The sequence below is a fragment of the Chelonia mydas genome, chromosome 5 (genome assembly GCF_015237465.2).
Source record: "Chelonia mydas isolate rCheMyd1 chromosome 5, rCheMyd1.pri.v2, whole genome shotgun sequence".
Taxonomy (NCBI): Eukaryota; Metazoa; Chordata; order Testudines; family Cheloniidae; genus Chelonia; species Chelonia mydas.
In genome coordinates this window covers 89,821,431-89,833,628 of record NC_051245.2, presented here as the reverse complement: position 1 = coordinate 89,833,628, position 12,198 = coordinate 89,821,431, and the positions used below count along the sequence as shown (strand labels likewise).

The window sequence follows — 12,198 nt, the reverse complement described above, 5'->3', positions numbered from 1 at the left end:
GGAAAACAAAGGGTTTGTCTGTCTGTGGAATGCTTTTGCCGGGAACAGATCAGGAATGCAGTCTCAGAACTTCTGTTAGTTAGTAAATAATCTAGTTAGAAATGCGTTAGATTTCCTTTTGTTTAATGGCTGGTAAAATACTCTGTGCTGGATGGAATGTATATTCCTGTTTTTGTGTCTTTTTGTAACTTAAGGTTTTGCCTAGAGGGATTCTCTATGTTTTGAATCTGATTACCCTTTAAGGTATTTACCATGCTGATTTTACAGAGGTGATTCTTTTATCTTTTCTTTAATTAAAATTCTTCTTTTAAGAACCCGATTGATTTTTCATTGTTCTTAAGATCCAAGGATTTGGGTCTGTGTTCCCCTGTACAAATTTGTGAGGATTTTTATCAAGCCTTCCCCAGGAAAGGGAGTTTAGGGCTTGGCAGGATATTTTGGGGGAAGACGTCTCCAAGTGGGCTCTTTCCCTGTTCTTTATTTAACATGCTTGGTGGTGGCAGCATACAGTTCAAGGACAAGGCAAAGTTTGTACCTTGGGAAAATTTTTAACCTAAGCTTGTAAAAATAAGCTTAGGGGGGTCTTTCATGCAGGTCCCCACATCTGTACCCTAGAGTTCAGAGTGGGGAAGGAACCTTGACAGACCCTATCTATCCAATCCCAGGAAAGTGACTACAAGATATCCTATACTTCTTTGAATTGAAGGTTATTAGGTACAGTATTCTCCTTTCCCCCCCCCACCATTGATAAATGAGGCAGATCAACCAACGGGGGGGGGGGCGAACTCATACAAGTTCTTTCCCCCATTTTACTTTTAAAATAATCATAAGCCTAATGGAATCCTAGTAAACAATCTTTTCATTGTAAGTGAACAGCAAGTAAAGTCCTCATTTTGTGCATATTACAGCACTGAAGTCAACAGCAAGAAAAAATAATCATCTCTCTCACACATTCCTATACATTTTATGACAGCAGGCATGACCACAAGAACAGCAACAAACACTACTGGTTCAGGGGAAACATGATTATCAAGCTTGCCAGTCACTTTCCTAAAACAGAATTACGTTCAACCAATCACTCAGACATTAAAAGTGGAAACGGTGACAAATAAAACAGAACTTCATTTTCAAAAGAAAATTTCTCCACCAAAAAACAAAAATAAATACAAAAATAAACAAAAATAAAACCCCAAGGAGAATATAATTGGGTTTATAATAGCTATAAGGCTTTTCTGTCAGAGAAGTCCTTTATCTGTCAGATAAGGACCAGCTGCTGTAGAAAAAATGCCCTAAGGCTTTGTCATGATTTCCTCCTGTGAGGCTTTGCCATATTGCTTAAATATATTCATAATTATAATTATTTCAAAGGATTGTAGGACAGAGAATTGCATTGGCTGCAACTTCCTCACAATTAGGTTATTAATTCAGCAGTTTATATACTAACAGAACTCGGGACGTGAAGGAAGTAAATGGAATAAAACCCACTTGAATTATATCCTACATTGAAACTGTCAGCTGCAGTAAATCAAGACACAAATTCCAGGTGAAGGAACTTTACACATTACATGGCATGTTTCCAGGCAATTAACTGTAATGTTTGTATTTATACCCAGTTGCAGAAAGCAACACTTAATTGTAAGAAGTTCTTAGTTGAAACTAGGCATCAACAATGATTTCTAGAATAATGAGGGCCTTGTGTCCTTTCACTACACACACTGGTGTACGAGTATCTGTCTCATAAATGTTTCAAAGCAAACCCACCTGAACAGCTCTGCTCTTCAAATACAAGGCAAAGAGAGTTGACTAGACAATTTCAGGAGAATGATATGCCTAAGAAAAACTATACACTCACTTCTTCCATCACTTTGTTCACAGGGTGATCATCATCAAAAGCAACCCTATTCTGGAGAACAGCTATTTATATCAGAAAAATCCTCTTGAAACAAAAACTCGTGAAAAGCAGGTGTAAAACATAATCCAGAAACTTCAGGTGGATGGGTGGCAAGTAGAGAGGCATGCCAACTGGTAAGATTTCTTAAACAAGCTGCCTTTGCATGAGGACAGAGCGACAGGGCTCCATATATACCCCCAATAACACTGTTACTTTCAACCAACAACATGGAAGAGAGGCAGTCACTGAAGTTCAAAAGCAGATGTTTAAGCTATTTCTGTATTTCTGAGAGTGCAAGTATGCAGAAAACTTTCTGCCTACCTCAGTGATGTTCCATGTTGCCTGGGCAGTGTTAACCTTAAAAGCTAGCAGGCTTTAAAAAAAAAAAAAAATCTAGTATCCAAATATTTTCTATTGTTCATCAGCTCTGCAGAAAAATCTCTGGAGAACCCTGAGGATATGCCATTATTCTGCTTCCCCTCTTGGCAAGTACATCAAATGTTTATGCAATCCACTTGCTGAACACCTGTAAGTGAGCCTGAGAGAATGCTAGTCTGTATGTGGTGGGGATTTTTGGTTTTTGTTTTGGGGGAGGGGGAGGAGAGGGATACCAAATGCACCATAAATTCCATATCACAGGTTCTTCCTCAATTACTGCACAACACAGGTAGGAAGAGAACACAGCCTGTTGACAAACCTAATGATTCAAAGTATTTTAACAAGACTTTGTTAAAGGGAAGGGATCATATGGAAAGGAATATAGGATTTAACAAAACTACTTAAACAGGGATTCATGCAAACCCTTTCTACCCACTTTGCTTTGCATGGAGTCACATCTATTGAATTTTTCTCTCAGTGTCTGTTTCTAATAGGCTGCAGAAAAGTCAGAACCAAACTCAATTAAAATCAAGTTTCAGACAGTTTTTAAAACTCAGAACACTTAGGGTATGTCTACACTTTATTTAGACACTGACAGCTGGCCCATGCCAGCTGACTTGGGTTCATGGGGCTCAGGCTAAGGGGCTGTTTAATTGTGGCATACATGTTTGGGCTCAGGCTGCAGCCCGAGCTCGCGGACCCCCAACCCTGCAGGGTCCTAGAGCCCAGGCTCCAGCCTGAGCCCAAACATCTACACTGCAGTTAAACAGCCCCTTACAGCCCAAGCCCCATTCAGGTGGCATAGGCCAGCTGCGGGGTTTAATTGCAATGTAAATGTACCTTTAGACCAGTGGTTCCCAAACTGGGGTTCGTGAACCCCTCAGGGATCATGAAATGTTACAGGGGGTTCTCAGGAAAAAATTCCCTAATGGCAGACAGAATTGTCCATAGGGACCCTGGGCAGCATTGTGCCAGGAGCCTGGAGCCCCTGGACTTCCAAGAGCTAAGCAGATCAAAGCAAGCATATCTATCACACTGATGAGCTTTAAACTTCAAGACTCCTTATAAGAAATGGAAAGGGAGGTAGATATTTTTTGCTGTTTTTAAAATTAAATAGGAAGCTAGTATTGTTTTTAAAATTATTATGAAGAATAAGTTTAAGCTTTGTTGTAACGTGTGGTGTTTGCTCAAGACTTGAATGCTTGTGCAGGAGGAACTCTTTGAGTTGGCTTCTTAAATACCTTCATGCTGTTTCACATCTGATACTCCTTGATGAAACACAGGAGCCTTGTCTTAGAACAGGATTATTCAAAGTGATACAAGCTACGAAAGTGAGATCTTGGAAGAGTGTTGCTGTTTTCGTAATGCAGTAAAAATACTGTAATGATAAATAATAATTAATAATAGTGTGTAATAAGCATGGCATAAAAACAAATTTTATATTTCCAAGATCACTGTTTTTATAATTTATACTCAGGTAAAGGAGAAAATCCCTGGAAATATTCATTTTTAGGAGGGGGTTCACAAGACTTGACATTTTAGTGAAAGGGGTTCACTGGTTGTTAAAGTTTGGGAACCACTGCCTTAGACAAACCTGGCCTTTGGTTTAGGTTTCACTGCAACAATGAAAGTCAGGTGAGCTTTGCTTGATTTAATATTTTGTTATGAAGTTCTGAACGGGTCTAATTTCTGCATCTCTCTTCATTCTGAACTACCTAACTTCACCTCTTCTCGGGAGCATCGGGTGCGCATGTTCTGAGAGCGCTGCTGCCCGAACCCTTTTGGCTAGCATAGCAAACAAATTACACTACTCCCAGATAGCAATGTCATTAGGAGTGGAGGTGGTGAGAGATTAACAAATTGCAATGGCCTCGTGCCAAGAATATCATCCCAGCTCATCCTAGGAGCCAGGCTGCTGAAGCCTAATACAAACTCTGATTTTGTGGATTGTAGAGCAATGTGTTACCAATCAAGCCACAGAACTGATCTTCACCGATTTTATTCCTTCTACCATATCATTTCCTTCCATAACAATTATAAAGGCCAGTCGGGAACTAGACCCCATAGGACTGAATGTTTCTCCCCAATGAGCCAAGTTTACAGAATGGCTACAGTACGTAGTACACACACAATTTACTTTTTTAAAAAAAAAGGGGTGGACAAATTGCATCCTTGAATACACTCAGCACTGCTGTTGAGGGAGCCATTCTGGCATAACCAAGGGCAGAATTTGCCTCAAGAAACTTGAGGGTGATGGAGGGAGAAGGAAACTTTACAGATCAACATTTTGGGAGGAGAGAGGAAGGAGTGTTGCTTTGTCTTTATGACTCTTAATATAGCAAATTCACCCCAAGGACAGATGTCTACAGAAGAGAAAAAAAAATGTAATTCCTAGTTCTACAAAGACATCTACCCTACTTACAAAAGGGGCACCTTTGTGAATTTTCTAATAATACATTAGTGTAAGTTGATCGCACTGACAAGAAGTCTGAAGTGTGCAGGACAAATCTATTGATTGCTAGCCCTGGACAGATTTTTGACCTGTAAAAAATGAAACTGGCAGTAGTTCAACAAATGGGAGACCCTTGAGAGCCTAATACAGCATGTTTCCTTTCACAGGCAGAACTAAGGGCAGTAAAAATGGCCAGGGGGTATACTTAGAACTTGTGTATCAAATGTTCTGATAAACTCAACTTACTAATGAAGGTAGAAAACTAAAAGTAAAGTGCTAGGAGAAAGACTGGATGCTGCGGCAGCACTCATACTGTGTTGTCCCAAAGCAGGCTAACGTATTACTACGTGACAAAATAGAGCAGAGATTCCTCTCCACTTCCAGGTATTCTTACTAAATATAAACAACACTCTTACCATAGTTAAAGAGGAGGAAATTGCAGAGCATCATATAAAAAGATCAATATAACTTATCCAGTGTACCTTAAAACTTTCTTACAAGAATTATTATGACCTATTGAATGTATGGCTGCTGAAATACGATAGCTTTGTAACATGACTAAATATAGGGATTATGTTTGAATTGTTTTATGTATTATTCAACACCAAGAAATCTAGTCCTTGATAAAATATGCATAAGAAAACTATTCCCATCCATTCCTGTCTGCTCGTCAATGCTGCACTCTCTGTGAATACAATATATAGAAAGCTTGGTACTGTGCTGGAGGAAAATTAAATCCCCGCATATGCCAGCTGAGATCAAGTAAACAGTCTGGTTACAGACACAAATGGGTTTTTTCCATGCTTTTCTGTACTTTTGCTCTATCTAACCAAGAGCTTCGTAATCCTGTCTAAATCTCACTGGTCAATTACGTTTAGAACATTTTAAATCATTAGTAGTAAGAACAGCTTATTTTTGCACTGTAAGGGAACGGATGTCCCCCATGACAGCGTATCACTGTTTTCTGAATTCTCTATATTATGCTTACTATTATTCCTAACTTTTTACATAAAGTCCCTATCTAATACACTCCATGTAAAATACTCCCTACCATCCCTCTCCTACCCCTTCTCCAGACCCCCACACAGAAGTTTTTAACTGAAGGCTGTACTATTTGATCTGTTTACCAATCACTTCCTCATTCTTGTTTTCATACTCCTCATCCTCTACTGATCTCAGGTTTTCCTTTGGCCCACCTGGAATCATGATTTCATTTTTTATTTTTTAATATATTTATTTATTAGTGAATACCCTTAAGTTATAAAAACGGCTTTTGAATCTGAACCTCTGAGATATATTAGATATTTTTGATTTATACAAGAAAAAATGCTTTTTTCTGGATAAAATGAACATTCATTTTGGGTATTTTTTAAAAGTGCTGATTAGTTATCATTGGTACGATGACTTAGGTGTGTATGGCCTTTGACAAATAAACTTGCAGGTCCCTGCTGTGAGAACAGGGCAATTTTGAGTGATCCATTCCCTGTCATCCAGCCCCAACTTCTGGCAGCTGGAGGTTCTTGAAGGATGCAATACATTTGTTTACGAACTACCCTCTTTTTTTTTTGCATAGTAGATAAAAGCAAACATTAAATTTCACCTCTTCAGTCTCACCACATTTTAAAATAATGAAATAGCCTCATATATAAGTAATGTGAACTCTGCCACCCAGTGGAATCAAACTCTATACTGAAGCATTCATGTTTTTTTCAAAAAGATTATGCCTTCAATGGCATGTGGGCAAAATTCTCCCTCCAGTCATAAATAAAGCAGGTTGACAACACTCTTTAGTAAATCAAGCAGCAGACCCCAATGACTGATTTCAAGTCTCCATAGACTATGAAGCGAACACTCTCCTCAGCTCCTGGAAGGAAATCATTGACAATCAAAGTAGTTTTGCTTACTGAACAAGACTTTGTTATTGGTCCATTTATGAAAAAATAATCCAGGCCATAACATTTCCAAAGCAACTTGGCTGATCTGACCGCTAAAGAGCGGGCAAGGTTTTGGAAAACAGGAACCTCAGACAAATGTGAAAAGATTTAGTCTAACTTTTTAGAAATCTTTGATTAATTCCTAGTGAATAGAAACCAAAACGTCCAGTTAAATATGAGTGAGCAGTGTAACGCCATTGCAAAAAAAAGCAATCATCATTCTGGGATATATTATCACCAGGATTGTTGTAAGCAAGACATGAGAAGTAATTTTTCTGCTCTACTCTGCACAGATTAGGCTTCATCTGGAGTACTGTGTCCAATTCTGGGCGCCACATTTCAGGGAAGATATGGACAAATTGGAGAAAGTCCAGAGAAGAGCAACAAAAATGATTAAAAGTCTAGAAAACACTCTATGAGAGAAGATTGAAAAAATTGGGTTTGTTTAGATTGTAGAAGAGAAGATTGAGAAGGGACAGAATAGTTTTCAAGTACATAAAAGGTTGTTATGAGGAAGAGGGAGAAAAATTATTCTCCTTAACTTCTGAGGGTAGGACAAGAAGCAATAGGCTTAAATTGCAGCAAGGGAGGTTTAGATTGGACATTAGGAAGAACTTCCTGTCAGGGTGGTTAAGCACTGGAATAAATTGCCTAGGAAGGTTGCGGAATTTCCATCATTGGAGATTTTAAAGAACAGGTTAGACAAACACCTGTCAGGGATGGTCTAGATAATAGTTAGTCCTGCCACAATTGCAGGGGACTGGACTAGATGACCTCTCAAGGTCCCTTCCAGTTCTACGATTCTATGTCACTCTCCTTTTCTCTCCCACCTCACTCTTTTCTCTCCCTTCTGGGGTGGGAAAGGAAGGGGGAACAGGGGAGGGGAGGGGGAAAAATAAAAAAAATAAAAATTTAAAATAAGACTACCCTTAAATTAATTGATAGCCAAATGTCATGTGTTGTAATTTTCTGCTTGACTGTTCCTGGTATTTAGCAGCCCACTGAAACTATCTAGCATTTGAGATTAGTGGACTGAACTGATGGTATAGGGCTGTGTCTACACATAAAACACTAAAGCAGTACAGATGCAGCAATGCAGCTGCACCGCTGTAGAATTTCAGTGTAGACACTTACTTACAGCAATGGGAGGGAGTACTCCCGTCACTGCAGGTAATCCACCTCCCCGAGAGGTGGTAGCTAGGTCGATGGAATAATTCTTTTGCTGACCTAGTGCTGTTTACACAAGGGGTTAGTTCAATTTTAACTCTCTTGTGGGGAGGAGGTGGATTTTTCATATCCGAGAGACATTCTATGCTTACGTAACTTTTCAGGGTGAACCAGCCTTCACAATCTGCATTGCCACAAGGCAGAAGACTCCAGTTTGATTGCCACTGTGTCTTGTTTCTATAGTCTGAAAAGGACTGGGTGCACAACAGAGCCAGAGCACTCAGTTCTTTTCATGAGGGAAGGATGCACTGAATCACTCCAGAGATGTTGCCAGGCATCTGGTTATAGTCTTAACCCAGAAAGTCTGTAGTCATAATGAAGGGTCTTGATGGTAAGTGCCGTACAATATCAGAAGTAGTGAGGAGAGTATAGAGTTCACAGGGCTTCAGCAAGAACACCAGGAAACAAACAAAACACACTGTAAATGACTGCAGAGAAACACAACACAACTCATGGGCATTTCAAAACAGGGTACCAAGACAAAGTGGGCTGTTAGCACTTACATTTCATTTGCTTGGAGATGGACTTGTTGGGCTCAAGCCAGTGCTGAAAAGAAAGAGCAGAGGTCAGCAGTTAACGTGTTGTACAGTACAGCACATACTTAAAATTAAGAGGCTGTGATAAACTGACACACAATATTTTCATTTTCCAGTAAAAGCTAGTTTATAGGGGGCACCTCAAAGGTAGAGAAAACAACTCCATTGTGTTACAGTATAACCATAGTATAGAGAGAGAGTATGGCACAATTATATACACAAATGATGCTCTAATAATAGAGTAAGAATTGCTATTTATTGTCTCTATTTGGCATGATACAACAAGCATTCCAAAGAGATCCATTCAATCAGAGTAGCACCACTGATCAGTCCCCAGCAGTGATTTAGACCTTATTTTTTCCTCCTCTATTCCAAAGGAGATGTTCATGTTTGTGAAATAAGGAGAGAGACCATTCAGAATCTAAAACCTATATTTGCTAATCCCATTAATGAACTGGATACATAGTATAGTCTTTACAGCTGCTGCATATACTAAATTTTACACTCTCAACCCATATCAGCATAAAAGTTCCTATCCTTTTCCAGCAAGAACTGGAAACCTGATCAAAAACAAAAATGGGAAAGGACAAAGAATACATTTTAAATTGAATGGTGTCGCTATTAGGATCATACAATGCACAATGGGTGATTATGGACATGTTTTGGTCTCTTCACAGCCCACGGGGGACAGGGTAATAATAGCTAACATTAATAAATTTTTGTCTTCTTTGGAACAACAAACAGTATGAGGTTGGGAGAGATTTTCAGTCCTGCAATATGGACTCATACCTATACAAATATCTTGGACTCGGATCTCAGCAGTAGATGGACTAGGGCACTTAACTAGCAATTGCAACAACATTGAGCTGAGCCACCGAGGCAGCTGTTTTGACCGATGTATGGATGGGTTGATACTCATTTGTCACTTCTGAAGCAGCCTTTCCACTGAGATTTTTCATGTACGTGAAAAATCTCTACATTAAAATGAGATTTGTTCTGCAGCAACAGTTGGTCAGCAAGTGTGCTGTTCAACTTCACAAAGCATAATCAACACTGAGGGGCCTCGTACATGCTAGCTGAAAATCAACCTTTAAAAGCTGTATAGGGGCGCTAAGCAATGTAAAAAAATACCAAGAGAAAGGGGCTTTTTCAGTGCCTACAATGTCTGTAGTATTGCCTGTCATAGCTATTGTAATGGTACCAACATGCAGAACAAGCTCAAGGTAATTTACAGTACTTGTTAATGGGGTGGTACAGTAATTTAATTTAGAAACAAACTGGTGACTGCCTGAAGAAACAGCTAAATTCAGCTGTAATTAGTGGTGTAGTGGGTTGCTCATGTACAATTGAGAATGAAAGACAAATGCCTCTAAAAACACATTTCTGAATGTGTGCAACTCACAATTTAGGGCTGTTAAGCATCAGTATTAATGGCAGTATTCTGGGTGGCAAGCACTGCTCCCTAGTTATGTTAGGCTGATTTTAAAGCCCATCCCTAACTGCCTCAAAAAGAAACCCATTCCTCCTCCCTGACATATCCCACACCACATTTCATCCTAGGGCGGAGAAAGTTGGAGAAAAAAATTAAGACTGGAATAAATTTAAAAACCAGAAAAGCAGTTTTTAACTAGGGTGTTTAAAAAGAATGACCGTCACGAACTTACTGGAAAATGTACTAGCACTTATTTGATACTCCCCCTCCATCTACAAAACAGCTTGGATTACACACAATAAAATGTTGTTCACCTTGCACTGGAATAATGCATTTTAGAGAATTTCTTGGTGCGAAGTAGGCGATTATTGAGGAAACTACAGATATATATTCTAAAGAGTTTGCAGTAGGATCTACATAACCCATGCTAAGTGAGTAGGGAAGGGATTAACAAGGAGCTCATTAGAGTAGGGATATAAGGAACTTGCACTCTCTCCCATCTCCGCTCAGGCAGGGTCAGGAAGCTCCTGGGCCCAGATTCAGGTAGGAAGGAGACACTTGGAAAGTGATGACCCTGCTGACTTGGTATGCAGGAGAATTTGAGAGTTAAGAAATGTTCCTTTTATCCCTGACTGAAGCAAGCTGTTTTTGTTTGCCATTTTCTTTTTAAAAGGCCAGGCTGAAGTAAGTCTCTCTGCTGTTTCCCATACACTATGCCAGGACTGAAAAACACTGTACATAGCTGTGTGTGCCTTAAAATGCTAGGATGCAGATTTATTTCATGTGTCACAAACACCAAAAGAAAACAACTGTTTTGCTCAGAGTTGAATTTCAGTTAAACGTTGCAGCTTCTATTATTTACCAAGCAAAACTGAGGCTAATTCATCAGATTAGATTTTTTGCTTCAAGGTTAAAGAGGGATCAAAACAGTGCTTAAAAGATCAAATTTCTGTGATGACCTTCCATCAGTGGGGTCAGGGGAATTTAAGGATAGCTTGTTTGAGTACACATGCCGAGGAAGCATTCAGCTGGGTATCTGAGACATCTGAGCAGTTACATCAGCTTTTTCCTGTAGTGTATTGGTGGAGATTGTCAAAGGCACAGACAACCTAACTGTTGTTTGTGCCTTTGAAAGGCTCCACCACTGTACATTTTTTGAATGTTCTATGTAGAGTTTTGAAAGATTCTCTCTTAATATCTCTCTTCTACCTTTGCAGAAATAGATATTAACCTAGACTACACCTCACAGAGTATTAATGTTATATTTAGTCTCAGACTATGAAATAGCGTTTATATTTAGGACCAAATTAAGGCTTCTACATGTGAGGAAGGGGAGATGTATTTCTCAGCAAAGGGTCCCTGCAGACTACAGCTGTTTGGGAATTCTCACAATGGTTTTTGCTACAGAAAGTCTTTATGCAAAATCAAAATCTTCTTTGGGAAATTTTCAAATTGTATTGACATTTTTCAAATTTCTCCTGGAAAACTGAAACAAAATGTTTTATTTAAAATGTGTGTGTGGGGGGCGGGGGTTTAAGCCAAATTAAACAATGTTTTCAGGTCAGTTTGACATTAAACTCTGCTCACCTGTGTTGCTGCACTCCCTCATGAAAGACAGTTTGGGTGTCTCATGTCCCTATTTTTCTCTATGGACTGGACTCCCTGGCTGGACTGCATCTCCTTTGATACACTGTGGTCTCCCCTCTGGCTGACCCACCATGATGCATCATGGGTAAGGTTAAGATTTTTTGTCACAGGTATTTTTAGTAAAAGTCACCGACAGGTCATGGGCATTTAACAAAAATTCACAGAAGCCCATGACCTGTCCCTGACTTTTACTAAAAATACCTGGGGGGGGGGACGGGGACGGGACACGGGATGACTAACAATTGGACCCCTGCCACAAGCTGACCACCAGCCACTGCTCCAGTCCCGCCGCTCTTTCTGCAGCGTTGACTCAGACCGGCCGCTGCTCCAGCCCCAGCTGCTGCTCCTGCAGCGGGGGCTAACCACCAGCCCAACCAGCTACTCTTCTGGCCCCAGGCCACTACTCCAACCCCACCACTGCTCCTGGGTGGGGGCTGACAGCTGTTCCAGCCCCACTATCGTGGCTGGCTAAAGACAAAGAAGTCACGGGGGGTCTGCTGAAATCATGGAATCCGTGACAGAATCAGATCCTTAATCATGGGAAACCCATTGCCATAGTGCAATACAGGAGATGGACTCCTACCAGGGAGCCTGGCCCACAGAAAAGAATAGGAGTATGGGGCAACTGAATTATAACTCTCGTGTGGCAACTCAGCCACTCTCATGCTCAGCAGCTCAGGAAGACAGAATTTAATATCAGC

General features: G+C 40.1%; 1 protein-coding gene across 7 annotated transcripts in view; it reads right to left on the bottom strand.

The window, feature by feature from the left end:
* FRMD3 (FERM domain containing 3) overlaps positions 1–12,198 on the bottom strand; it is a 228,458-nt gene that overhangs the window by 101,705 nt on the left and 114,555 nt on the right. For all 7 annotated transcript variants that reach the window (XM_027827911.3, XM_043546493.1, XM_007065535.4 and 4 more), the window contains one exon: positions 8,386–8,428. In XM_027827911.3, the coding sequence (XP_027683712.1) occupies positions 8,386–8,428 (43 nt within the window). The remainder of the gene's footprint in view (positions 1–8,385; positions 8,429–12,198) is intronic.